The 24788-nt window shown below is 43.0% G+C and overlaps 1 protein-coding gene across 1 annotated transcript in view; it reads left to right on the top strand.

Moving 5' to 3' along the window:
• vwa8 (von Willebrand factor A domain containing 8) overlaps positions 1–24561 on the top strand; it is a 109278-nt gene extending 84717 nt beyond the window's left edge. The window contains exons 39-45 of the mRNA XM_033617201.2: positions 398–554; positions 7402–7510; positions 15435–15560; positions 16078–16236; positions 18434–18532; positions 18960–19198; positions 22897–24561. Coding sequence (XP_033473092.2) covers positions 398–554; positions 7402–7510; positions 15435–15560; positions 16078–16236; positions 18434–18532; positions 18960–19198; positions 22897–23005 — 998 coding nt within the window. The 3' untranslated portion in view covers positions 23006–24561. The remainder of the gene's footprint in view (positions 1–397; positions 555–7401; positions 7511–15434; positions 15561–16077; positions 16237–18433; positions 18533–18959; positions 19199–22896) is intronic.
• Positions 24562–24788: the final 227 nt, after the last annotated feature.

Raw genomic sequence — 24788 nt, 5'->3', positions numbered from 1 at the left:
TTACAATGATTGATGGCAGGTAGGGAGGTGAATATGAGACAGCACTGGTGCTTAGTTGCCCCTGAGTGAGAAACTAAACCTCCCACTGCTCAGCTAATGAAGGGTTTAGAGGATGGTAGTAAAGACTGCAGCGTTACCAGGCAGCTGCCAGAATCAGATGTATGTGACTGTGTGAAAGTAAATAAGGGTTATAATAGAGGTGAAATGATTAGTCTATTAATCCATTAGTCAGTCAACACAAATTAATTGAAAATAATGACCGTTTAATTAATTAAAGTCGACTGTCTCTGCTTTCTCCGCTGACTTAAACAGATTTCCACTCTGGATCACTGCTAAAAAATGTAAAAACAAATCTGCAGATTCCGTTCGGGTTTTCTAATAAGATGCTTCTGTGCAGGCGGCAGAGACACGGCAGGACTCGGTGGCAAAGGTGGCCCCTATCGGCTGGACGCAGGACACAAAGTCTACCAGGTGTCCCAGGCTGAGAAAGATGCAGTTCCGGAGGAGGTCCGCAGAGCAGCCCGTGAGATGGGTGAGAAAGCCTTCAAAGAGAGGTAAATACCTTGAATACAGAAAACGCAGTGATCTCATGCTAAAAAAAGCCTGGCCTGTGCAGGAAAGGAAAAAACATGGAAAGGAAAACATGGTCGATCATAAACCAATAACCCATATCCAACCTGAGGGAGCTCCAGGGGTGGGGAGCTGTGTTTATGTGTACAGATGTTTTGGACTGACTCTTTTTCCGCTTTGGAAACTACCCAGAACTGAAGTGTGTGTAATGTGTGTAATGTGGAACAGGTGTGTTTCCTGGTCACTCAGCCCTCCCAGGTATGGTGCTCCATCCTGGGCAAACAACCACAGGCTGCAGTGCCCCGGCTGGATGGATGAGCGCAGTGGTCGATCCCACCGGGCAGTGTGTATGAGTGTGTGTGTGTGTATGTCTACACTTACACACATTCGCTTCAGAGCGGAGGGTTAAGAGGGCACCCCTTTCACCAGCTCGACCATGAAGGCCGTCTCTGTTCTCTTTTGCTTCAAACACTGTCTTTACTTTCTTCTGTGCCCCATCCCCCTCGTCCTCCCCCTTTCCTGCGTGGCCCTTCTCACACACTGGCTGCTTTCACACCAAGAGGACAACCTCTCCACTCTCCTCTTTTTTTGTCTCATCTCCTCTCCCCTCTGTTCTTATTTGCTTTTATAAATTTCCTCTTTGACACCCCTCCCCGTCTCTCCCTCCCTCCCTGTCCTCTGCCTGTCTATCAGTGCTCCACTAAGCCCAGACAAAATCTTGTAGCTACATGCTGGTGCTCTGCTTCCAAGCACATGTCACTGTACTTTAACGCAGCAGGTGAGCACACATGGTGGAAATACCTGCACATAGGACAGCTTGATTTTATGTTTTCTCATATCACAGGCCGGCTCTGTCGGGCTTTTTCCATACCTTCTCCTTCACCCATGTGTGTGCACAGTCCTTTGATTGCTTAACTTTAGGTTAAGCATCAATCAAACTGTGATCCTTTCGTAAACCCTTGAGCACCTGACACACACACACACAAGCAAAAACAAGCTTAGGTATGCCTTAAACACGAGCGTGTACACACACTTCTCTGGATATGCCTCTGGCTGTGTCTCCATACCTGCAAAGCCTCCAGTTTTTATTGGTTTATACCATGTTTGTAGCTCAAAATTAGCTTATTAATTAAAAAAGTTTGCATTAAGTCAACATTAATAGATCCATTGATTCTCAGTTTGTTTGACAGGAAGGCAAAATTACGTTAGAGGTAGATTTGTCTTTTTAATGTCACTCCAAACACACCCACATCAAGATACAAATTCATTGCTGCTTGTTGCATCCTCAGTTTGTTTTATTCTAGTTCCATAGTGAGATATGTGCTGTACATAAGTGTAACAAGGCTCAAAAAACATCTCCTGTATTTTAAAAAGTCTGGTGAGTCTCTAATGAAATTGGAAACAAATAAATAAGAAAAATGCCGACCATTAACCAGAATACTTTACTTATAAAAGACTCTGACACGCTCTCAGATCTAAAGACTGTGAGATTTTGCGAAGAATGGGGATCTCGCAGGGTCACTGTTTGCAAGACTACAACTAGATTCCTTTTGAGATGATTTCCCATCCTGTTCCTGGTGGAAAATATCACACCAGACTCCCTTAAAGAAATATGACTTCCTTACATGTCTGCAAAAACACATGGCTCTAGAAACACAAGATAAAAAACATCATATGCCAACAATATTCTTGTCAATGCAGCATCAATAAAATCCATAAACTGTATTTGCGTAAAAACTAGTTTTTGTCGCCTCAACTTGCGACCAGCCTGTTGGTTAGCCATGCTACTTTGGTGGGAAGATACTGTGGGAACAAAAGGTGAACTGTTTCAAAAATTAAGATTTCTTACTAAAAGAAAGTACCAGTTGGTGTTTAAATATTACGCCAAACTCTCTTTAAGAAATATGACATATTAACAATTCCGTACATGTCTGCGAAAACAGATAACTCTAGAGACATGAGAGAAAAGGTGTCATATGTTGACAGTATTCTTGTCAGTTTAGCATCAATATAATCCATAAAGATGATCTGTATTTACTATTGCTATTTATGAATTTTGTCGCCTTACCTTGCGAGCAGCTTTTAATGGTAACTACACTATTTTAGTGGGAAAGGTTAGCTATTTAAAAAATATGAGATTTCTCAGTAAAACAAATGCTGGTTGTCACTTAAATATTACAAATGTTTCATTACAAATATGTGTTCACATCATGAATTGGTCTCTCTGCCTGACTTAAAGCTCTCATAAGTACAAGGATGAATGAATCAGCTGGCTCTTGTTATTGTGCATTGGTGTTCTCATTCTGCATGTTGCAGTATATCCTTCATGGTTTTTATTTGTCTTGTTGTTTGGCTATAACTTCTTTGTATGCTGCTGTCTTGGCCAGGTCTCCCTTGTGAAAGATATAGTTGATCTCAGCAGGACGTACTTAGTTAAATATGGGTTAAATAAAATATTACACCAAACTTCCTTTAAGAAATCAGACACAGTAACAATTCCTTACGTGTCCACAGAAGCACATAGCTCTAGGGACACGAGATAAAAGGTGTTGTCAGTATTCGGCATTAATATATTCCATAAATATAAACTGTATTTGTGTACAAACTTCTTCCATTTTGTTGTCTAGACCTAACCTGTTGGTTAACTGTGTTATTTTAGTGGGAGGAGACTGTGGGAATCAGAGGAAAACCGTTTTAAAAATTATGATTTCTCAGTAAAATAAGTGCCAATTGGTGGATCTTAAACACGCCAATTAAACACCAAATCAATCAATTTATTTAAAAATCTTGTTCACTTCACAGCTCCAGCAATTTCTCCCCCTTTCACTAAGACTAAGACCACTTAGCCTCGCGTCACCAGGCTCTTCACAGACGGCAAAGAGCCTGGTTTCCATTCACTCTGAATTTTGTCTGGATTCTGGTTCCGTTCTAGAGAGCGGATCCGGAATTCACCAAATTCACCAAAGTAAAAGTGTTCACCAAAGTAAAACTTTAAATTCTGGCGCACCATTGTTTTCCGTCTCCGGTTTCTCCACGTTGGAAAGTTGAATCAGAAAAGAAAGAATAGTGAAGACTGTCGCCACGATCGATACATTTTAATCATTTAAACATGGACGTACAACGGTCTGTTTTAAAAGAGGTTCTTCATGAAACTTGTCAGGTACATAAAATAACCTCTTTAAAGCCGCTACAGAAGCTTTGCCTGACGAATTTAATTGACGGAAAGGCGCATCCATCGAATTCTGGATCCTGTCTCTCTCGCCCTGGTTCCGGTTGCTTACCAAAACGGCCACTAAACGGCCCCAGACTACCAGGTTTGCTGCTTCCTGTTTGGTGCCAGAGAGAGCGCAGCTATTGGTTGTTGACAATGTTGACGTTTTTTAATCAGAATTCCAAGACAAGAAAAAGACTGACTTAAGAAAAAGTTTGTTGACCACCTAACACCAAACGATGATGATCACAGGATCACACCACAGCTCTGGCAAAACTCTCATGATTTTATTCCCACAGTGGAAATTTGTCTGTGACAGTGAACTTGCTTGGAAAGTCATTTTGCGTAAGCTTGGTTTCATTCAGTGAATCCACAAGCCTCCTAAATGTAAAAGCAGCACACTCAGAAAAAAAACAGAGAGCATTAGGTAGTTTGATGTTTGTGGAAAGTTGTGACGGACAGCTGTCTGATAGAGGCAGCAAGTAAAGTGCAAAGTCACTTCTGAAACAAAACCATTCTTGTTTAGTCTGTTTGCTTAAGAAAATCAAAGTAAAATATGTAAACAGAAAATCATTCCCGTCTACAACCTGAGGGAGAGGCTGCTGTTTGTGTTGTGTGTGTAGTCACGGGGAGTGTCAGCCTTGTTTTTGTGGCCGTTGTGTGTGAAGCTTCAGCGTCTCCACCTCGAACCCAAACAGACTCTTTCTCTGTATTTGTCATTCACTCTCTTCCTCCTGTTGAAGTCAAGGTTCAGGAATTTGAAGGAAATGGCCGCGGCAAACTGGCCAGAGTGTCTGCCCACCACGTACACTCTTGTGCATCCTCACACGCACACACACACACACACACCTAGGAATGTGTGGAGGAAGTCACTGTGCTGTGTACAGCTCTGTGGGCTGACATGATGTGGTGTGAATGCAGAGGAACAGACAGGCAGACTGTGTGCACGTCCAAAATAGCTATAATGTGAGTGTGATACAGTGCATCATGTGCTAGGAGAGTGAGGAGCAGCACAGGATGAGTGTGTGAAGATGATGGATGAATGAATGAAAAATGATCATGATATTTAATTTTATTTCACTGTACAGTTGCGAGCAGCACATTTGCTAAGCCCCTCTTTGCTCCGCTTTCTTTCTCTATGATTATCAGACCCCACCTTCCCTCCACTGCTTCCTGAAGCTTGTGAGAAGGACCTTCGCTCAGCAGCTGTAGTGGCAGCTGTAGCGTAAACCCCCAAGTGCCGAGTGTCACAGTGGGCTAGTGGCCAGAGGCAGCACCAGGTCTAACCTGTGTAACAACAGCAACAGAAAGTTTGCTACTCTGGCAGGGAGTTGGGGCTGTCCAGTCAAGCTGGGGTTTCTACTGGCTGAATTTGGGTTGCTACAGCAGATGCACACACATTTGCAAATGTAAATCAGCCAATAGGAACACCCTCTCTCTGAAAAGACCTGTGATTGGCCAGTGTCACCTGTCATGTCAGTTAGATTTTCTAAAGCCTGAAACAGAGCCAAGAGGAGGTGCTGAAGAATAGTTTTCTCTCAGACCAATAATTACAATATGCTCAAAATTTATAATGGTATTTTTGCCCATTGGTGCATCAGTATTAAAAACTTCACACATATTTGCAAAGGAAAAAAAGGCAAGAATGAAATAAGAGACGATAAATGTTCAGCGATAAAAAAGTACAGAATGTGAACAATATTAGTACAAAATATGAGCAATAATAAGGATACAAAAATACAGTTAGCAAGTGTGCAACATCAGCAGCAGCAAAACCTCTTTAAAGGTGTAGTGTGACAGATGTGGTAACCCAATACCAGATTAAATGTCGGCATTGTATGTTTCTGCAAACCAAAATCTGCAAAACAAATCACAACAATAATTTTTCGGCTTGAAATACCTGCTTTTGGGGACACAATCCGCACCAGAAATGCAGCAATGTCGCAATAAAAATCATCAACTTTTTGTGTCACTATCTCCGCTGGAGAAGCAGCCACGGGTGTGTAAAGAACACTCATGTTTGGGGGATGAAGAGCTGCTCAAAACACTGCAATGACTCACTAAAACACAACTGGTTTTGTTATCTGTTGGTCCTGAACAGTGGTCTGCAGCTTGGCAGATGTCTTGTGTAGGTGTCACGCCATCCACCTACCCCTCCACCTTTCAATGACAAAGTCAGCTCATATACTATGTCACTTTAGAAACGTTGATATGATACGTATGAAACTACCCGACATTTTCTTCTTGCAACTGGGCTCAATATGGAGTGATGTCATTAACTTGGAGTGACATGAAGAAAATATTGCAGCTCATCAGCTGTCAGACTGAGATGTCTGAGTTCAGTGGAGCCACAGCTTTAAGAAAGAAGCTGCCTTTCAGTCTTTTTGTGAGCAGGGTGATCTGAAGTTTTCACATTGGTAAGTCTTGTCTTTAATCATTTAACTTTTGTCATACTGATTATTTTAACTCACACTGTGTGGCTCTCCACTGGCTGTTTTGGCCAGTTTATTTTCCTTCATTAAGGATTTCTGAAATCACAGTCCAGGTGCGATTCGTTCAGACATCCACTGCAGACATCGTGTTGGTAGATGAGTGAGTGAGTGTGTTTGGGTGCGATCTTTCTGATTGCATGGCTGATGCCAGCGCAGTCTACACAATGCATCCATCTGACTCTGCTCGCATGCAACCAGTCACACACACAGACACACACATACACACACACACACACACACACACACACACACACACACACACACACACACACACACACACTCAAAGGTTTGTTACAAGCTGTGACACATAAAGCCAGAGCCTCTCCTCCATCCTTCAGTCCCTGCCTGCGTTTTGAAGTCACCGCTCTGTATCTCTGCGGTAGTCACAGTCTGGTTGTCACCAAAAGTTTCAAACACCTGGCAGAGATTTCCCCACCCCTCACTCTGTCTCTCTCCAACACACACACACACACACACACACACACACACACACATCAGTTCAAACATGGTGAGGGTAGCACCTTTTACCACACCCGAGGAGGATTCTCTGTCTGTGTGTGTCAGCAGTAGTAAAGTACCTGCACAGTGGGATTATACTGATAAGCTCAGCCCACCTGTCTCATCATGTCCACAGGTGTGTTTTAGAGAGAACACACATGAGAAAATAAGCTACATATTTAACATCACTGACCCCGGTGTAAGCTTGTCCACAGATGTCCAGAGCTCATGAAAGATTTCTTTTTCTGTCTACCTGAGTGTTTTGGTAAATCGAGAGGCAGCAGCAGAAGCATGATCTTCAAATTTACAAAAAAAATGCAGTTGTTATTCTGCTCTGCTGCGTCAGGTTCGTGGTTATACCGATAGACTACCTGTTTTGGAAATTTAGAATTCATTTTATTTTGGAAAAATCATGGACAAAAGAATAAGGATGATGCTTGTAGCAGCACCTTCAGCTTTTGCAATGACTGTATGAAGTGACGTGTTTGAAAATGGGACATCCTGAGCAGATGAGCAGATCAAATCCTACATACTAACTGCTTTGATACAATACTTTATTTGCCCAAATCATATCATATCAAGTCATCTGTGTCCTCTCTCCCTCTGTGTGTCTCTGTCCTTCCATCTCAGGCTGAAGGAGATTGATATGAGCGAGTACGATGCTGCTACATACGAGCGCTTCTCCAACGCCGTCAGGAGACAAGTTCAGTCTCTACGCATCATCCTGGACAGTTTACAGGTTAGTCTCTTAAATGTCAAAAGCAATGCGTTTTGGGTGATGGGAGTGCAGTAGGATCATGCTTGACCGCATGAAAGTTTAGGTATGAATGCACCCAAAACGCATTGAAGACACTGTGATGTGATCAGCCAGAGCACCTCCACTGGTAGTTGGGGATGCACTGTGACCACACTGAACACAAGCGTAAGTGGTTTTCAATCCACATACCTACGTGGGCGGAAACATCTAAATGTTCCTGACTGGCTCTGATGTATATGTCAGACAGCTACAGATCAGCAAAGATTTTGTTTTTAATATTTGTTTCATTTTTATGTCAATATTGGTTCTGAAAATGCAGACACTTGTGATCGACACCCCAGGCATAGGCAATGTAGGCATTATGTTTTCCAGTTGTCTGTCCATACATCCATTCATTTATCCCATTCTCGTGAACGCAATATCGCAAAAAAAGGGAATTTCTTCACATTTGGCACAAACGTCCAGTTGGACTCAAGGATGAAGTGATTAGATTGTGGTGGTCATTGTGGTCATTGTGAGCTTGCATCCATCTTGTGAGCGGGATATCTCAAAAATATCAGTGAGGGAGTTCACTCAAATTTGGCACAAACGTCCACCTGGACTCAAGAATAAACTGATTGGAATTAAGTGGTCGAAGGCCAGAAGTCAAAGTCAGTACCTCAAGAATTCATATGCTAATTATGACAAAATGTCACATTAATGTCTAATGGGATAAAATGATGAAGTGATGACATCTTATATCCAAAAGGTCAAAGGTCAACTTCACTGTGACATCATAATGTTCTGCATAAAACACTTTTCTGGCCATTACTCAGCGTCATATCTCAGGAACAGAAGGGAAGACATTTGGTCAGATACTGAATTGGTGACACGAATCTTGAAACTGTGCTGATTGTATAGATCTACTGTGCCGCCGGGGGAAGATGTTTGTGAGGCGTCCATGTTTTTACAGACATGGATGTAAAGTGTAACTACAGCTTGACGAGTTCATGAGGGCATACAACTGCGAGGCGGTATTTCTAATTTTTAAATATGTTTTATATTTACACCAATGTAGGCACTGAAACATCAGACAATCATGATGTGCACCCAGTGTAAAAAATATTGTTTTATTCTTATCACTATAGTTTTTTAAAAGGTGGGGGCGGGGCCTGTTTGAAATGGGTTTGGTTGTTTGAGCTAGACAGAGTGATCGGATCACAGTATGGACACTGGAGACACATATTAACAGCAGGTGTACATGTGAAAAGATTAAATAATATCTGGATATGAGACACATTTTATTCCAAGGTGTAAAGAAAAGCTAAGAGAAACTTTCATTAATTGCAAAATCTGCATGTTTTGTATGTAGCTTTTTTAAATCCAGCCTGATGTTTATTACGTTTCTGAAGCATGATATCTAGATTTGAATGTCACTATAGGTTCTGTGGTAAAAAAAAAAAAAAAAAAAAAAAAAAGTTGTTTGTAAAAACAGGTCTGTACGTTCAGGTCAGTTTTAGATCTGGTCAGTCAATTAAATAAAAAAATAGATCTTACTGTACAGTCAGACTGTGTGGACTGCAGTCCAGCTGACCCTGGTTGGTCAGAAGACAAAAGTTGAGGGGTCATGAAGTTGGTACATGACCATTGGCTGACCTCATACAACCCCCGTTGCAGGAAGGAGGGGGGCGCTGTCCCACAGCAGCGTCTTGATTGGCCGAGTAAATGAAAAGCAAGAACGTAGGGAGTGGTGGTTAAAAATCCAGGATGTGATATTGTCTCCATTTCATTATTTTGGTTCAGATTTTCCTCCCTTTGTTCAAGCGTCTTAGGGGAAATGTGCGCATTCAAGCGGGGTTTTGTGTGTGTGTGTGTGTGTGTGTGTGTGTGTGTGTGTGTGTGTGTGTGTGTGTGATGAGAGGAAAATCGTGCAGCACGTGAGAATGATTACAGAGCAGCGACACTGAGCCTCGCTCTATCATTCTGCTGTCCAGGTGTGAAGCTCTGTTTGTATGTGTTGTGGTAGGAGAGTGTTTGTTTGTGTGTGTGTGTGTGTGTGTGTGTGTGTGTGTGTGTGTGTGTGTGTGTTTTCCATCCAGGTGTTTGCAGCCGTGCCAGCGCTGCCTCTGAACATGAACGCTGGTTATTGTTTGTTTTTGTCCTCGTAGCCGCGGGCCTCATTTTCCACTGTAAAGACGTTGGAGATTATACTAATCAGCCCGCAGGCGTGACGCTGTGAAGTCATGTTATTTTTATCATACCTGAGGAGTGATTTAAAGAGTCACACACACCTAACTATAGCTGGCAAGCTTTCAATAAACTATAGTGTATTGTTTCCACCCTCGTCAGTCTCCCTGAGAAAAACCCCTCTCTATTTATCTCTCAACAAAGACCTGGCTTGCCAAGCGTAAACACCTGGGCATGTATTTATGAAGCATCTCAGAGGAGGAAATCAGCCAAAAAAAATCACACAGCGATGCAGTTTCTCTTTTACTTTTAGACCCTTTTATTTTTTAACTTTATTAAGCAGAGAAATGACTCATATATTTGGCAGCGTTCAGGAGAGCTCCAGAGGTGTCCCAACCTGTGAGGAGTTCTCAGGAGATATTTTGGAAACGTTTAATGATGGTTAGCTTATTAAAAGATACTGAACACTGCGTATGTTCTAATTCAACTTGTGCATGATGCAGCTGCTCAACAGATCAAGTCTGATCGCTCTTACATGCCTCATACATGGATAAATGCACTGTTTCATGCCCCACCGCTCAGTGATGTAAAATCATTGCTGAACAGCTTCGGCCTCATAAATCAGTAAAACATTGTGTATACATTTATTTTTTAAAGCTCTATAATATACAGTACAGGCCAAAAGTTTGGACACACCTTCTCATTCAATGCGTTTTCTTTATTTTCATGACTATTTACATTGTAGATTCTCACTGAAGGCATCAAAACTATGAATGAACACATGTGGAGTTATGTACTTAACAAAAAAAGGTGAAATAACTGAAAACATGTTTTATATTCTAGTTTCTTCAAAATAGCCACCCTTTGCTCTGATTACTGCTTTGCACACTCTTGGCATTCTCTCCATGAGCTTCAAGAGGTAGTCACCTGAAATGGTTTTCCAACAGTCTTGAAGGAGTTCCCAGAGGTGTTTAGCACTTGTTGGCCCCTTTGCCTTCACTCTGCGGTCCAGCTCACCCCAAACCATCTCGATTGGGTTCAGGTCCGGTGACTGTGGAGGCCAGGTCATCTGCCGCAGCACTCCATCACTCTCCTTCTTGGTCAAATAGCCCTTACACAGCCTGGAGGTGTGTTTGGGGTCATTGTCCTGTTGAAAAATAAATGATCGTCCAACTAAACGCAAACCGGATGGGATGGCATGTCGCTGCAGGATGCTGTGGTAGCCATGCTGGTTCAGTGTGCCTTCAATTTTGAATAAATCCCCAACAGTGTCACCAGCAAAACACCCCCACACCATCACACCTCCTCCTCCATGCTTCACAGTGGGAACCAGGCATGTGGAATCCATCCGTTCACCTTTTCTGCGTCTCACAAAGACACGGCGGTTGGAACCAAAGATCTCAAATTTGGACTCATCAGACCAAAGCACAGATTTCCACTGGTCTAATGTCCATTCCTTGTGTTTCTTGGCCCAAACAAATCTCTTCTGCTTGTTGCCTCTCCTTAGCAGTGGTTTCCTAGCAGCTATTTGACCATGAAGGCCTGATTCACGCAGTCTCCTCTTAACAGTTGTTCTAGAGATGGGTCTGCTGCTAGAACTCTGTGTGGCATTCATCTGGTCTCTGATCTGAGCTGCTGTTAACTTGCGATTTCTGAGGCTGGTGACTCGGATGAACTTATCCTCAGAAGCAGAGGTGACTCTTGGTCTTCCTTTCCTGGGTCGGTCCTCATGTGTGCCAGTTTCGTTGTAGCGCTTGATGGTTTTTGCGACTCCACTTGGGGACACATTTAAAGTTTTTGCAATTTTCCGGACTGACTGACCTTCATTTCTTAAAGTAATGATGGCCACTCGTTTTTCTTTAGTTAGCTGATTGGTTCTTGCCATAATATGAATTTTAACAGTTGTCCAATAGGGCTGTCGGCTGTGTATTAACCTGACTTCTGCACAACACAACTGATGGTCCCAACCCCATTGATAAAGCAAGAAATTCCACTAATGAACCCTGATAAGGCACACCTGTGAAGTGGAAACCATTTCAGGTGACTACCTCTTGAAGCTCATGGAGAGAATGCCAAGAGTGTGCAAAGCAGTAATCAGAGCAAAGGGTGGCTATTTTGAAGAAACTAGAATATAAAACATGTTTTCAGTTATTTCACCTTTTTTTGTTAAGTACATAACTCCACATGTGTTCATTCATAGTTTTGATGCCTTCAGTGAGAATCTACAATGTAAATAGTCATGAAAGTAAAGAAAACGCATTGAATGAGAAGGTGTGTCCAAACTTTTGGCCTGTACTGTATATATATGTATATATGGCATTAGGTTAATATGATAATATTTACAGTAGTTATCAATCTTATTATCTTATTTTCATATGTAACCTGTTAAACAACAACCCACCTCACGTTTCTGCGCTCTTGCTGGAGCACTCTGAACTCCTCAAGTTGAAAAAACTTCAGCTCAGAGCAAAAAGCGCCCCATGACATCTCTGTGGTGGTCACAACAACAAGTTTACAGTTGGTAAACAATGGAGGAGAAACTGGTGGTAGCTGTTGCTGGATACCCAGAGCTTTACAACTCAACGATAAACAGCAGGTTGTCAAACTGCCCCTGAGTCATCCTAAAATATGCCTGTAAACGTCCATGATGGAGGAGAAGCTCCTGGACCAACTGGTGGTACTCCCCATGATCCAGCCTCTTTTTTAGGGTCTCATGTACCCACACAGATCTCTGTTTATCTGCTGACAGCCTCTCACCCTCAACCAGAGCTACAGACAGCACCCTCTGCCTCAACATGGCAGCAACTACACACTGATTACTGTGAAGAATACAAAAAATGGTAGATTGCTTTCTGTATGATCAGGGACTAAGCCCACTCCCTTTCCCCTTTGCCTCTCACATCGGCCTGCGCCATCGTTCTGTTATGGCCGTACACATGTTGCATCTTTAACCTCCTGGAAAACACTGGGTCAGGTTTCAAGAGCATGGCAGCAGATTGCATCTGAGGTCACTAAACAACCTTAACAAGCATCGTATCGTAGCCTATTTACCTGAAATCCTGATTGCAGAGCCGATCTTCTTCCAGGAGCTGTTTATAAGTGTGTAGGCCTGTCGTCCGTGGGACAGATGTAAAGCTCTGGCAGCCCTGCACTAACATGTTTAACTTATCACAGACTGATATTTCTGGACGAAGGGAAAGATATGTGTCAGCTGTGATTGGTTGTTCTTGTCATATGCCATTTGATTCACGCTGCTGTGTTTCAAAAGTTGAAGTCAGTTTATCTCAGGGTGCAGCCGTTGCGCCCTAAAAACAGGTGCTTGGGAAAGCGAGTGAACTGCTGTGGCAACGCTCTGTTGTTGGAGCACACCTGTCGCACGTCTACATTGAAAACAATGAATTTTAGGGTGCAAAAAATGTGGTGTAAAGCGCCTTACAGTCCAACAGCTAGCCACCTAGTTAGCCTATTTATCAGCATAGTAAACAGCGTTATACTCACCAGTGGGAGTTCACCAGGGTGATCACGCAACTGCATGCATTCACCTATTAGAAGTGGAATAATAGGGTGATCTTATTCATAATTAAATACCACTAATATCAACCTTTCGTCATCGAAAGAGTAAAAGCAGGATAATAAAAACATGAGTTGAAAAACGAAACAAAATCATTATCTCTATTGTCAATGATCACAAAAACATCTTTCAAGATCCAGTGTTGCAAAGATTATTCAGTTTCCACATCTAGTGGCTGTCAACAGATGAGTCTCACATGTATTGACAGGGTTTGAATAAAGTCTGTAGGCCTACGCTGTCACCCTCATTGAGAAATTTTAGATCTGGTCTGCGCCCCACCCACCACCGCTGTTCACTCTGAGTTTTGTTTTCACTTCCTGCTGCAGCGCTGCTTATGTTAGGTTGACCCCTGGAAGAGCAGTGTGCCGCAAGAACAGTAGCATTAAAGGAACCATCAGCCTCAGTCAGACTCAGATGAAGAGTCTGTTGGGCAACAAAACTTGGGACTTGCAGGCGTATCAGAATGTTAAGTGTAATTAGCATCTTTTATTTGATTATATTGTTTGTTTGTTGGCTGACTGGCAGTGGCTGACACAGCGTTAATGGTTGTGAAACTTGCAGTAGTATCTGCTATAATAGGGTTTATGGTCGAGGGTGGAAGAAACCTCCAGGTTCAGTTTACAACCTGCAACTGCACTCTCTATATTCAGCACTGTATACTTCCTGGGCCTGACGCTGTCAGCAACCTGTGGTTTTCAACCTCAGCGCACAACACGCTATATCTATTTATTCAACCTTAATTCAGTCTTCACCGTCGAGGAGTGGTGCTCATTCAGTGTAGCTTCTATTGTGTGTTATGCAGAGAGTGTGATGTTGTTCTCAGCCACAGAGTAGAAATTAGGATGGTGTATTTTTATTTTCAGAGGTTTTTTTAATACTTTTTATGTGGGAGAACCAAAACAAAATATTAGTATTAGCAAAAGTATTCTTTACACAGGCTTACTTAAAAACATATCTGAACGCACGTCCATTTGCACAACTTGCACTGTAAATCTGAAGTTACTTGTACTTTGCGTTCAGCAGCTATCTGTCTACAAACAAGTGACAGCTATTGTTTCATCAGTGGATTCTTATCAGTCACATGCAGTCATGAGACGTGTGCTGTGTGTGACATGAGGGCTGATCTGTGTTCCTTTGTACACACATCACGTGTTCTGTGAAAGAACATCTTCGTTCACATTATCAATGCCATGATCACTGTGACCCAGAGTGGGTGTGGAGGAGCGCATTGTGTTCCTGCTTTTGTTATCCTCCTCCTCTGTAAAGAGGCTCTACTTCCTCAGGGAGCAAACTGACGACAGGAGAAAGTGATGTTGCTTTTCCTCCCTCCTTTCAAGTGATCACAATAAAAAAGCAGCATGACATCAGGACTTATAAGAGACCCCAGCCTCCTGCCTCTTTTGTTCTGTGGGCACAGGGGGAGAAAAAAGGTTCTTGTTGGGCTGAAACCAAATGTCCACACTCTGGTTTTAAAACTGGTTTAATTTCACAACAGTGGCTGAGGGCAAACACTATCGTTACCTGTCTGTCCATGACGGCAGGTCAGGGAGACGTGATGCTGCTCTGCAGGGTGAAGGGAAGTTTTAGAGAGAAGGGCAGGGGCTCGACTCATATGCTACTATCAGACGTACATTGAGAATTGAATTTAAAAACACAATATATAGAATTTAGAGTTCACAGCATCACATTCATGCTGTGATGAATTGTGGGTAATTAAGACAGTAAAAAAGTCTGCACCCATGAGTGGACTCTCTTTAAGTCTGCAGAAAGTCTGCTTGAGGCCCTCATGGACAGGATGAATTGGGGATTTAGAGAGTCATCACCACTCACAGACTTCCCAGGAACTCGCCGGCACAGTCTGCAAGTCTGGGCATTTTGTATTAAGCCTCTGTGGTGGTGACATATGTGTGTATGTGTAGCTGGTCTTGAGCTCCTTGTCGTATACTCATACTGTACGTACTGTAAATCTCTCTTGTTTATAATGTGTCAGCCTGGATTACAAATGTCTGGATTTCTATTTGTCTCATTTCACAATCTGTTGCCTCAGAGAGCCGCACCAACATGAAATCATCTTCCCCAGATAGATTTTGAAACATGTCTGTTTATCTGGTTGACTGGTGTGCAAACTTTGTGTGTGTGTGTGTGTGTGTGTGTGTGTGTGTGTTTCAGGCTAAAGGGAAGGAGCGTCAGTGGCTGAAGAACCAGGCTCTGGGAGAACTGGACGATGCTAAAATCATTGATGGACTGACTGGAGAGAAGGCTATATATAAACGCAGGGGAGAGCTGGACCCAGAGGTGTGTGTGTGTGTGTTGCTACACTATTTAAACCACACTCCACAAACAGACTCCACCTAGCCACACCTTCAAACACACACACACACCCAGCCTCACAGACATAATTTTGACCTCTATCTGTGAGACGATACATTCCAGTGGTGTGTGTGAGATTATTATGAAACCTCGTGTTTCTGCTCGAGCTCACACACAGTTTCTAGTCATTTCTCCTGCTGTCATGTACAAACACACACAGCACGGAGATAGTTCCCACACTAATCATAGAAACACACACCAACCATAATATGCATGCCATGTTTTTCCACCTTATTTAGCTCCAAGCCTTGCATACTTTTGGTCTGGCCTGAAGGTCTACATTGAAATAATTGCAGCCAGTTTTGAAATCTTGGCCTCGAGTTGAATGTTATTTGAAAATGAGCTACACTAAATCCCAAAAAACACTTTCAAGAGGAGGTATTTTCTTTAATTCAGTCATTAGTCGCTGCTGATTTTCTTTCCAAAACGTTTGTGTTTACAGCCGGGCACTCCGCAGCAGAAGCCCAAGCGTTTGCGGGTGTTAGCCGACGTGTCGGGCAGCATGTACCGCTTCAACGGCGTGGACGGAAGGCTGGAGCGCTCCATGGAGGCTGTGTGTATGGTCATGGAGGCTCTGGAGAACTACGAGCACAAGTTCAAGGTGAGATTGTCACAGCAAACGTCACACAAGTCGGTTTGGACAAAAGCATCTGTAAAATGAATGTCACAGATTTATTGAGGTCATTGTGAGAACTTAGCAAAAGACTTCTGCTTTTTCACCCAAGTCCATGATCCAGCTGGTTTGCCATGTGAATGTGTTGTTGTGGCTTCTGACATCTTCAAGGACAGGACAGCCACACTGTGCTTGACTTTGACCGGGCTGTCATTAGTGTAAATAACATACATTTTCACTGGTGAATAACCTTGTGATCTTCACCGCCTGCCTGCTACTGCCTAATTTGATGTGCCGCTGGGGTGCTTTTCTCAACTTTGAACCAATTAGTTTGAGCAAACAACATTTCATGGGCCGTTGATGAACAGAAATTAAGGTGTCAGTTGTAGACGGGAAAGGGGGATCATGCAGAAGAGGAGCAGAGAGAAGAGGGGAGAGGGAGAGATATGAGAGTGTGTAAAAAAGTTGAAGGGAGACAGACTTCTTGGCCCCTAAGTGACACTCAACCCAACCTAATACTCATCGCATATCAGTGTCTCTCTCACACACACACACACACACACACACACACAGTGCTGCTTGTCACATGTCAGTGTGACTGCTTTCTTTGGGTAACACCAGTTACTGTACATAAAAGTGCATCTGATAACTCATAAGACACACACTTCACTTGTGTGACTCTGTGCTACATGCAGTCTTAAGGCGCCGTATACTTGTGTGGTGGTGTGTCTGTGTCACTCTGCAGTTACACCTCCAAAACACTAGTTGGTGGTGAAGTTTCTGTGAAGTGCTGTAAAGTTTAGTTGATTCAAAACACACATTAAACACACATTAAACATGGCTTAATAGAGACAATCTCAAACACAAGTACACAAATCAGCTTCACTATAACTCGCAGCATTCACAGACACACAGACACATTCATGGACACATTTTCCCCACAAATACAACATGCTAACATTATTAGCACAAGCCTATGGCATTTTACATTGTGTAAATTAGCCTAGCAGCTAGCAGACTTTTCCTCTACACATATAAAACCAGAGACAACAGCAACATTTAACAAAGGGAACATTACAAAATTCGGCTCCATTACAACTCACAAGATTCACTGACAAAACTTATACTAAAACATGTTTTCCAAATAAATACAACATGCTAACATTATTAGCACAAGCCTCCTTTCTTCCTCTGCTCATATGAAACCAGGATAAATCACACGCAAGACTTAAAATGCTTTTTTGTGGGGACGGTATTGCCTTCACAATTTATTCTTTCTTATTTGTGAAATAAAAGTAAACAAAAAAAGGTATTACAAGGTCATTACTCAAGAAGGAGTTAGTTGTTTTATAAAGTTGTGAGACTTTTCCGGTGGTGCTATCACATAGTTAAAGATTGTGTTGTCAGCTACATTATAAGACTTCGATATAACACAACTTCTTGTAAAGCTGTAAATACTTCCACAAATTTCCTGTCCCCCTCTGGTAAAATTGCTTTACTAGCTTATTGTTCAGCAGAAACACACCGTCCTCAAATAACTGTGGAAGAGTGCATGAAATGTACAAAGCAGAGGTGTGGACAAAAACAACCTCTGAACATTAGTATAAGTGATTTTAATCATATTTTGTATTTACATTTTTGGTCCTTGGGGAGTGTAAATACCTAACTGAAGAGTAGATAGTCTAAAAAAGATTCTGAACTGGACCAAACATTTTGAAAACACTGGCCTCTTACCCAGCAACAGTGTTATGAACAGATGAGACACACAGTCGCATACCTTCGACCACCACAGTCATAACTGCTCTTATTAGAAATAGCCCTTATACATAATACCTGAGTCCTGAAATAGCAGAGTGGAGCCAACAGTGCAAGGCTGAGCCGGCCTTATGTAAGCCAGCTGTGACAGATGGTCTATGGGAGGCATGGACACTTTTGACAGGTTTAACATACTGTAGTGGGAGCAGCTTGGAGCGAGGATAAACTCGTATAAGTTACGACCTGACGTCTCTGCACCATCACACCTGCGTCTTTATTTACACTTTATTACACATACAAATCAAAGTTCTGTGTGAGAGTGAAACAACAGGGTTTACGCTAGTTTGAAATGTTGTCATTGTTGCTGTTGTTTATGTGGTGCAATACATGTGTCAGTTGTTCTTTTACTGAAACTGTTTCCTCTACACAGTACGACATTGTTGGCCACTCAGGCGACGGCTACGACATCGAGCTAGTCAGAGTGGATAAAGTCCCCAAGAATGACAAGCAGAGACTCAAAGTCCTCAAGGTACAGATTCAGGATCAGTCCATTTGTACAGCGATTATTTCCAGACATGTTCATTTATTTATACTGAAAACAGAGGTTTGTATTGTTGTATCTATTTTTTCTCATTAACAGGAAAATTGTTGCATAAATTTTTTGTTGTTGTTTTTCCTCTGGTGGTATCTAGGCCTTCAGTTTTATAATTTTAGCATGGGTGAACTGACCCTTAGATAAACCTGCAAATTAGTCCATGAGTTCAGACCTCAGAGTTGTTTGCAAAAGCTGCTCCTCCACGTCTCAGGTTCAGCCTCTACAAACAGCTCGTCCACCTGAGCGACACACTGGATAATATATAATAAACCTAAGGTCAGGGACGCCTGGACGTCTTGTAAAACCTTCTCTCTCTGGCCTCTTCCCTCCTCCTTCTTTCTCCTTCCCCCTCATCCTGTAGACGATGCATGCCCACGCTCAGTTCTGCATGAGCGGCGACTACACTCTGGAGGGCACAGAAACCAGCATCAAGGAGCTGGCACGAGAAGAGGCCGACGAGCACTTTGTGGTGGTGCTCAGCGATGCCAACCTGGAGCGATATGGCATCCGGCCCGAGCGCTTCGCCCAGGTCCTGACCTCTGACCCTCAAGTCAATGCCTTCGCCATCTTCATTGGATCCCTCGGTGATCAGGCCGCAAGGTGAGAAGGTGGAGACTGGGTAGGAGGTGGGGGCCTCTCTGTGGAGTTAAAGCAGCTACATGGAGTTTATAACTCATGCTGAAACAGTGTCAATATTTCTGTGTAGTTATTCTGAAAGCTTGTCCCCTGGTCTGACTCACCCACCTAATGAGGCGAAAGGATTTATGGCACGCAATGAACCTACGTTTACATTTTCCAGGCAAAGAGTTGTATGTTAGCCAGCTAAAAGGAGGCAGGAGGTGATTTTTCTTTAGAGAATTTTATTCTTGTTGTTATATTTTGTGGTTATGGCTGATACAAGGGCAGGATCAGCAAGAGAGAAAGAATTGCCCCTAGAACAAAAACGGGACACAAACTTGTGTTTCCTAGGATAGGAAAAGTCATGACCCACCCTACTCTGCTTTCCTCTGCCTCTGATTGGCTTACCCTGACATTCTTACTCTAACCAATCCCTATCATCTTGCCTAAACCCAACTAACCTAAGCAACAAAGGCAACAAGTAACACCTAATCAGAGTGAGAGTTGGGCAGGCCATGCCTTTGCTATCGTAGGAAACGGGCGAAACTACACGTCAACCTTGGACAGTCAGTTAACAAATGGGGGGAATATCAGAATTCGAAAGGTAGGATTAAATCAATTTATGTTGGTGGCTAAAACAAAGCTAGCTAACGCGTCTTTCTTTCAGTCACTTCCGAACCAAATGCACAGGCTAGCCAGACCAAGATCTTTGCGACATGAGACAGCGGTGCTCATGGGAAAGGCAGTCTTGATTTTGGTTTTGTCCACAGGGGGCGCCTAAATCAACACAAAATTAAAGTTCCTTGTAGGTGCTTCAAGTAGAGGGAGCCATTAAAGGAAGCGAAGGAGGAAATGGGAGGGTTAAATGAGAGGGTGAAAAAAGAGCAGTAGCCAAAGAAACGGAAAGATGAAAGGAAGTAAGCAAAAAAAAAGATGAGGGGAAGAAAAGATGCCAGAGAGAGGAGGAAATGGGCGGAGGTAGGCCTGTCACAATAATTATCCTATTGATGTATCGTATGATATGTGGACTTGACCTTTATCATTTTGCTGACCTTCATATTGCCAGCTGTGTTTTACATGTTTGATTACCTAAGACTGTTACTAACATGATGCTAGAGTAAGACGTGGGTGCAGCAATTTACCCTTTTATTCTCTGTACCCCGGCATAAAAAAAACTCAAAATGGCCGTCATTTGAACATCAAAAAACCATGAAACAATAACAACCCTCTAGTTCATATTAAGGATCCTTCATAAGATACTCCGCTCAGAGTTAATATAGACTGTGGCCGGCCACCCAAAACCCATAAAGAGCAACTTGACTTCAAAGTGAAGTGGAACAATGTCTCTCTGAGGTCTACTCATGTTCCCATTTGCTGCTGGTCCTGCTGACCTTTGTTGTGTCACATCCCAGATTACGTCCTGAGCTTTGCAGGCAGGACAAAAGAGCGGTAAGTGCACTCTTCTGTCTGCTTTGAGGGGCCGCTGGCTTCATGGATAGGACGCAGTCACGAGCTGAGGGACCTTCAGAATGACAATGACCTGTTTTGCACCCTGCTCATGACTCCGTGAAGAGGAGGGAGAAGAGAAGCAAAGAAAGAAGCCTCTGATCCTTGAAAACAGCTACAGGAGGAATCACTCTTTAAAGGGATAGACTGGATTTTATTGAGTGGGGCCGTATGGAGTACTCATTTATGTCAGTGTATTATACAGTAGATGTGAGTCAGCACGCCCCCAGTTTGGAGAAGCAGGCTGGAGTCCAACACTGACTTGGTCAGCAAAAAAATATATTTTAGCCACCTAGAAAAATCAGTTTAAGTGTACGCTATATTGAGAGTATTTTCACTGCTTTACCTTACTGTCAGACAGCACATTCTGACGGAAGAGCCATTAATGACATCAGTTCTGCCTCTATGCACTCGGCAAAGCCACCAGACTCCATTGACAAAAACAGTAATTTTAGCTCACTGAACACAGGAGCTGCTGGTCTACTGCTGCCTCGATCAATAGTTTGTGTTATTGTGTGACTTTGGTGAATCTAAACTAATCTTTTGAAAGGCCAAAGTCACACCGTAAAACAAACCAGGGTTCTTACAGCTCAAGGCAAGTTAGATTTCATACTTTTAAGACTTTTAAAGAGTTTTACAGTAACCAAAACTGAAGAAAAAAACATGAACCAACATCAGTTATTTAAGGTTGAGGACAAATTTCACCAAGTATTTATTATAACATAAACATGACATTTATGAGGGCCTCCCTAGTGTAGTCGTTAGAGTACTCGTCTTCCATGAGGAAGGTCCAGGGTTCTGCGGGGGTTGACATCAGCAAAGGCTTGCGGTCGCAAGAAGTTCCCACCGCCGAATCAAACGGGATCAGATTCCTTAAGGAGGCTTCAGGATAAGACACCAACTCTGGAATCTGAGCCAAGTCCTCAACGAGGGCGCGTCTCAAGCCTGTTGTAGACGGAAGGTTCCAGACGTAAAAGCAGATTCAAACATGACATTTATGGTCCAGTGACTAAGTCAGTTTATCTACCTCAGATGTTAAAAAAAACACTTTATGGAGTGGATCAAGCAATTAAAACGTTACTCCCATATTGTCACCTAAGTATATGTTTAGTTTATGAACAGAACTGGTACCTGGCATTTGTTGGCCTTTTTTCTTGGCGATTAGCCATTAGTTTGAGATTTTACAATGCAGTGTCAGAAAAAACAATGCGTAAAATCCCATGTCTTAGCATTTTTAAGACATTTTAAAGACCGATTAAAGTTTAAATAAATTCACTGCCTTTTGAGACTTTTTAGGGATCCATGGGAATCATGACAAACTAAATAACTGATTATTAAACCAGCAGCTCCTGTGTTCAGCGATGTTAAATCACTGTTTTTCCTCAATGGAGTCTGGCTTTGAAGAGAGCGTTATAACAGCTTTGTTTTCTAGTCGGAAATCACAGTCTGACATTAAGGTAAAGCAGTGAAAATACTTTAAATATAGTGTACACTTAAACTGATAATGAATGTTTTTTCTAGGTGGGACTTTAAGGTGGTTAAAGTACATTTAGTTGCTGATCCCTCCACAGCAGCACATTGCTTTGCTTCCATGTCAGACTCCAGCCTGCTTCTCCAAACTGGGGGTGTGCTGACTGACATCTACTGTGTGTAATACACTGTCTATGAATAAGTACCCCATACAACCCCACTTCAAAAAACTGAATTATGCCATGTACAGTCTCTGAGTTCAAGTCAGAATGTGGACATAGAGGAATGATAGATTCACATGTCATGAAAGCGTGCCAGCATAAGAACTTGGGGAAGCCACACAGTTACGTAATTTCATGTTTTGGAGAGACTGTTTACGTCCCTATGAATGTCCTGGTGTGTCCTCATGTGGAGGACAAACTGCTCATTGAAGGAGATGAATGTGCAAGAATGAATAGAAAGAGTCCCATCAGATGTAGTGGGTTCATTCAAAGGACTGAGTCGCAGTGGAAGTGGCCGTGTTGTCTTGTTGGAAAGCTCCTCCATGTGAGTGACAGGCAGCCCTTTGATTCACACACACTGTCCTCTGTCTGGTGCTGTTCACACAGCAAACAAGCACTCGTCTGTCTTTTTATTTTGGGAAACGATTCTGTTGCTAAAGTTCTTTTTAACCCCAAACTCCTCTTTTTTTTTCTTTGATTCAGGCTCCAGAAGACGCTTCCAGCAGGAAGATCCTTCGTTGCCATGGACACCAAGCAGATCCCGCAAATACTGCAGCAGATCTTCACGTCTACGATGCTGTCCAGTGCCTAAGACCGACGCGAACAAACACACGCTCACTTCTTATCTCATTTAAAACCTCAAAATTTGTTCTGCAAGCTGTTCAACTTGTCAGACTTTGGGTTTAAGGTTATCAAGTTGTGACCTGAGCCCACTTTCTGTATCAGATTAACTTTATCCGAGCTGTATCAGATCTGAAGACTCGCCCTGAAGGGAGGAGACGGTTATGTTTATTATTTAACAGAAGCCTTTCAGCACAGTCTAACAGCAGTGTGTTAGTGTGACACAGTGAAATAATACCTAGCTGCTCTGTAGTGTCCCACGGGGAATAGGAACTGTACAATGCGCCTGTGATCTTGTGTATGACTCGATTGTATTGGTAACTACAGTGGTATTATGAATGCCTGGAGCCTGTCTCAGACCCCATGTGGGGATCAAACGCACGGCTCAACCTGTTGTTGTTTTTGTGTTTTTGGCCGACTGACGCACGCACACATCTTCGTCCTGTTTTGGATCGTGAATACTGAGAAGGGAGGGGTCGTGAACTCCAAGCAGCCTTGCTCATTTGGACTTCCTCCTCATTTATCGTCTGTCACACAGAAAAAGGCACAGACACACGCAGGGAGGGCGACACTGACGCGCCACCCGACCGACACTTGGATGTGACGAGCGGCATTAACTCGGCTCCTTTGGAATGCAGGGACTGTGACTAGGGAATTTCCCACCTGACTGCACACGCTCTTTAAAGGCGGCCGCTGTTGCACAACCCCCTGTCCTGTGTGTGTGTGTGTGTGTGTGTGTGTGTGTGTGTGTGTGTGTGCTCTCCTACAGCATCTATGTCAACACGCTCAGGCCCTTTCCTTCCTGGCTGCTGGACCTTGCGACGCCCCGCTCTCGTCTCAGTCCTGCAAGGAATCTGAGATCGCCTTTCATCGCAGGACCTCCCACTCCTCTTTCTCTACACAAACACCTTCGCCACTGCGAGGAAAATTCTGTCAGTGTGTGTATAGTTGTGTGTGTTAACAGATTAACTGCACACCGTCCTGTGTGTGTACATTGTTTTCACCACTCTGCTCTGTGACATCATGCTGTGCAGTCAGATTCATTCTTCTTATCTGTGCCAACTCGCAGCCACGTGCATCTGATACTGTATCAGTTCTGCCCCTGGTTGTGATACATGGTGTTCACGCTTCGCTATGGTGGCCCGATAGGATCAATAGAACAGGCTGGCTGACTGTCAGTCTGCATTGATCCCTCTCTGATGGAGGGATGTCCCTGTTTAACCCACTTCCGTCTCCTCTGACCCTCTCTGCTGCTCTTTCTCTCGCTCTGCTGATCCGTACGAAGGCGTCAAAGAGACTTCGTAGGAAAAACTGGACGAGTTTCTCTGTAGACATTTCACCTTCATCATATGTTTGCAGTTGAATCTTCATATTTGGGTGTGTAGGCATTAAAAGTGTGCGTAGCAGCATATCAAATCATATACAATTTAATCTTTTTAATCTTATTTAATTGTACATTGTTATCACACTGTATGGAAAGAATGTAAAAGTAATGTACAAAGATTTTAATAAATCATGTTAACATTGCTCTGTTGATTTCACCATAGCTGAACTGTTGCCTGATTATTCAGCCCCTTCAGGATGTTGCGATGTTGACCCGACTACCTGTGAATTCTGCATGACCTTGCAGTTTGTCCAATCACTGCAACTTTTCCACAAATTTGAGCGATCATCGTAGTGTCCCGCAGGTCACCGAGCTCACTTCCTTGTTTCTGGTTGTGAAGATACAGACACACATGCGATGCTAACGTCTC

This window comes from Epinephelus lanceolatus, chromosome 14, assembly GCF_041903045.1.
Source record: "Epinephelus lanceolatus isolate andai-2023 chromosome 14, ASM4190304v1, whole genome shotgun sequence".
Classification (NCBI taxonomy): Eukaryota; Metazoa; Chordata; class Actinopteri; order Perciformes; family Serranidae; genus Epinephelus; species Epinephelus lanceolatus.
The sequence above is the reverse complement of the archived record's forward strand: the minus strand, read 5'-3'. Positions and strand labels throughout refer to the sequence as shown.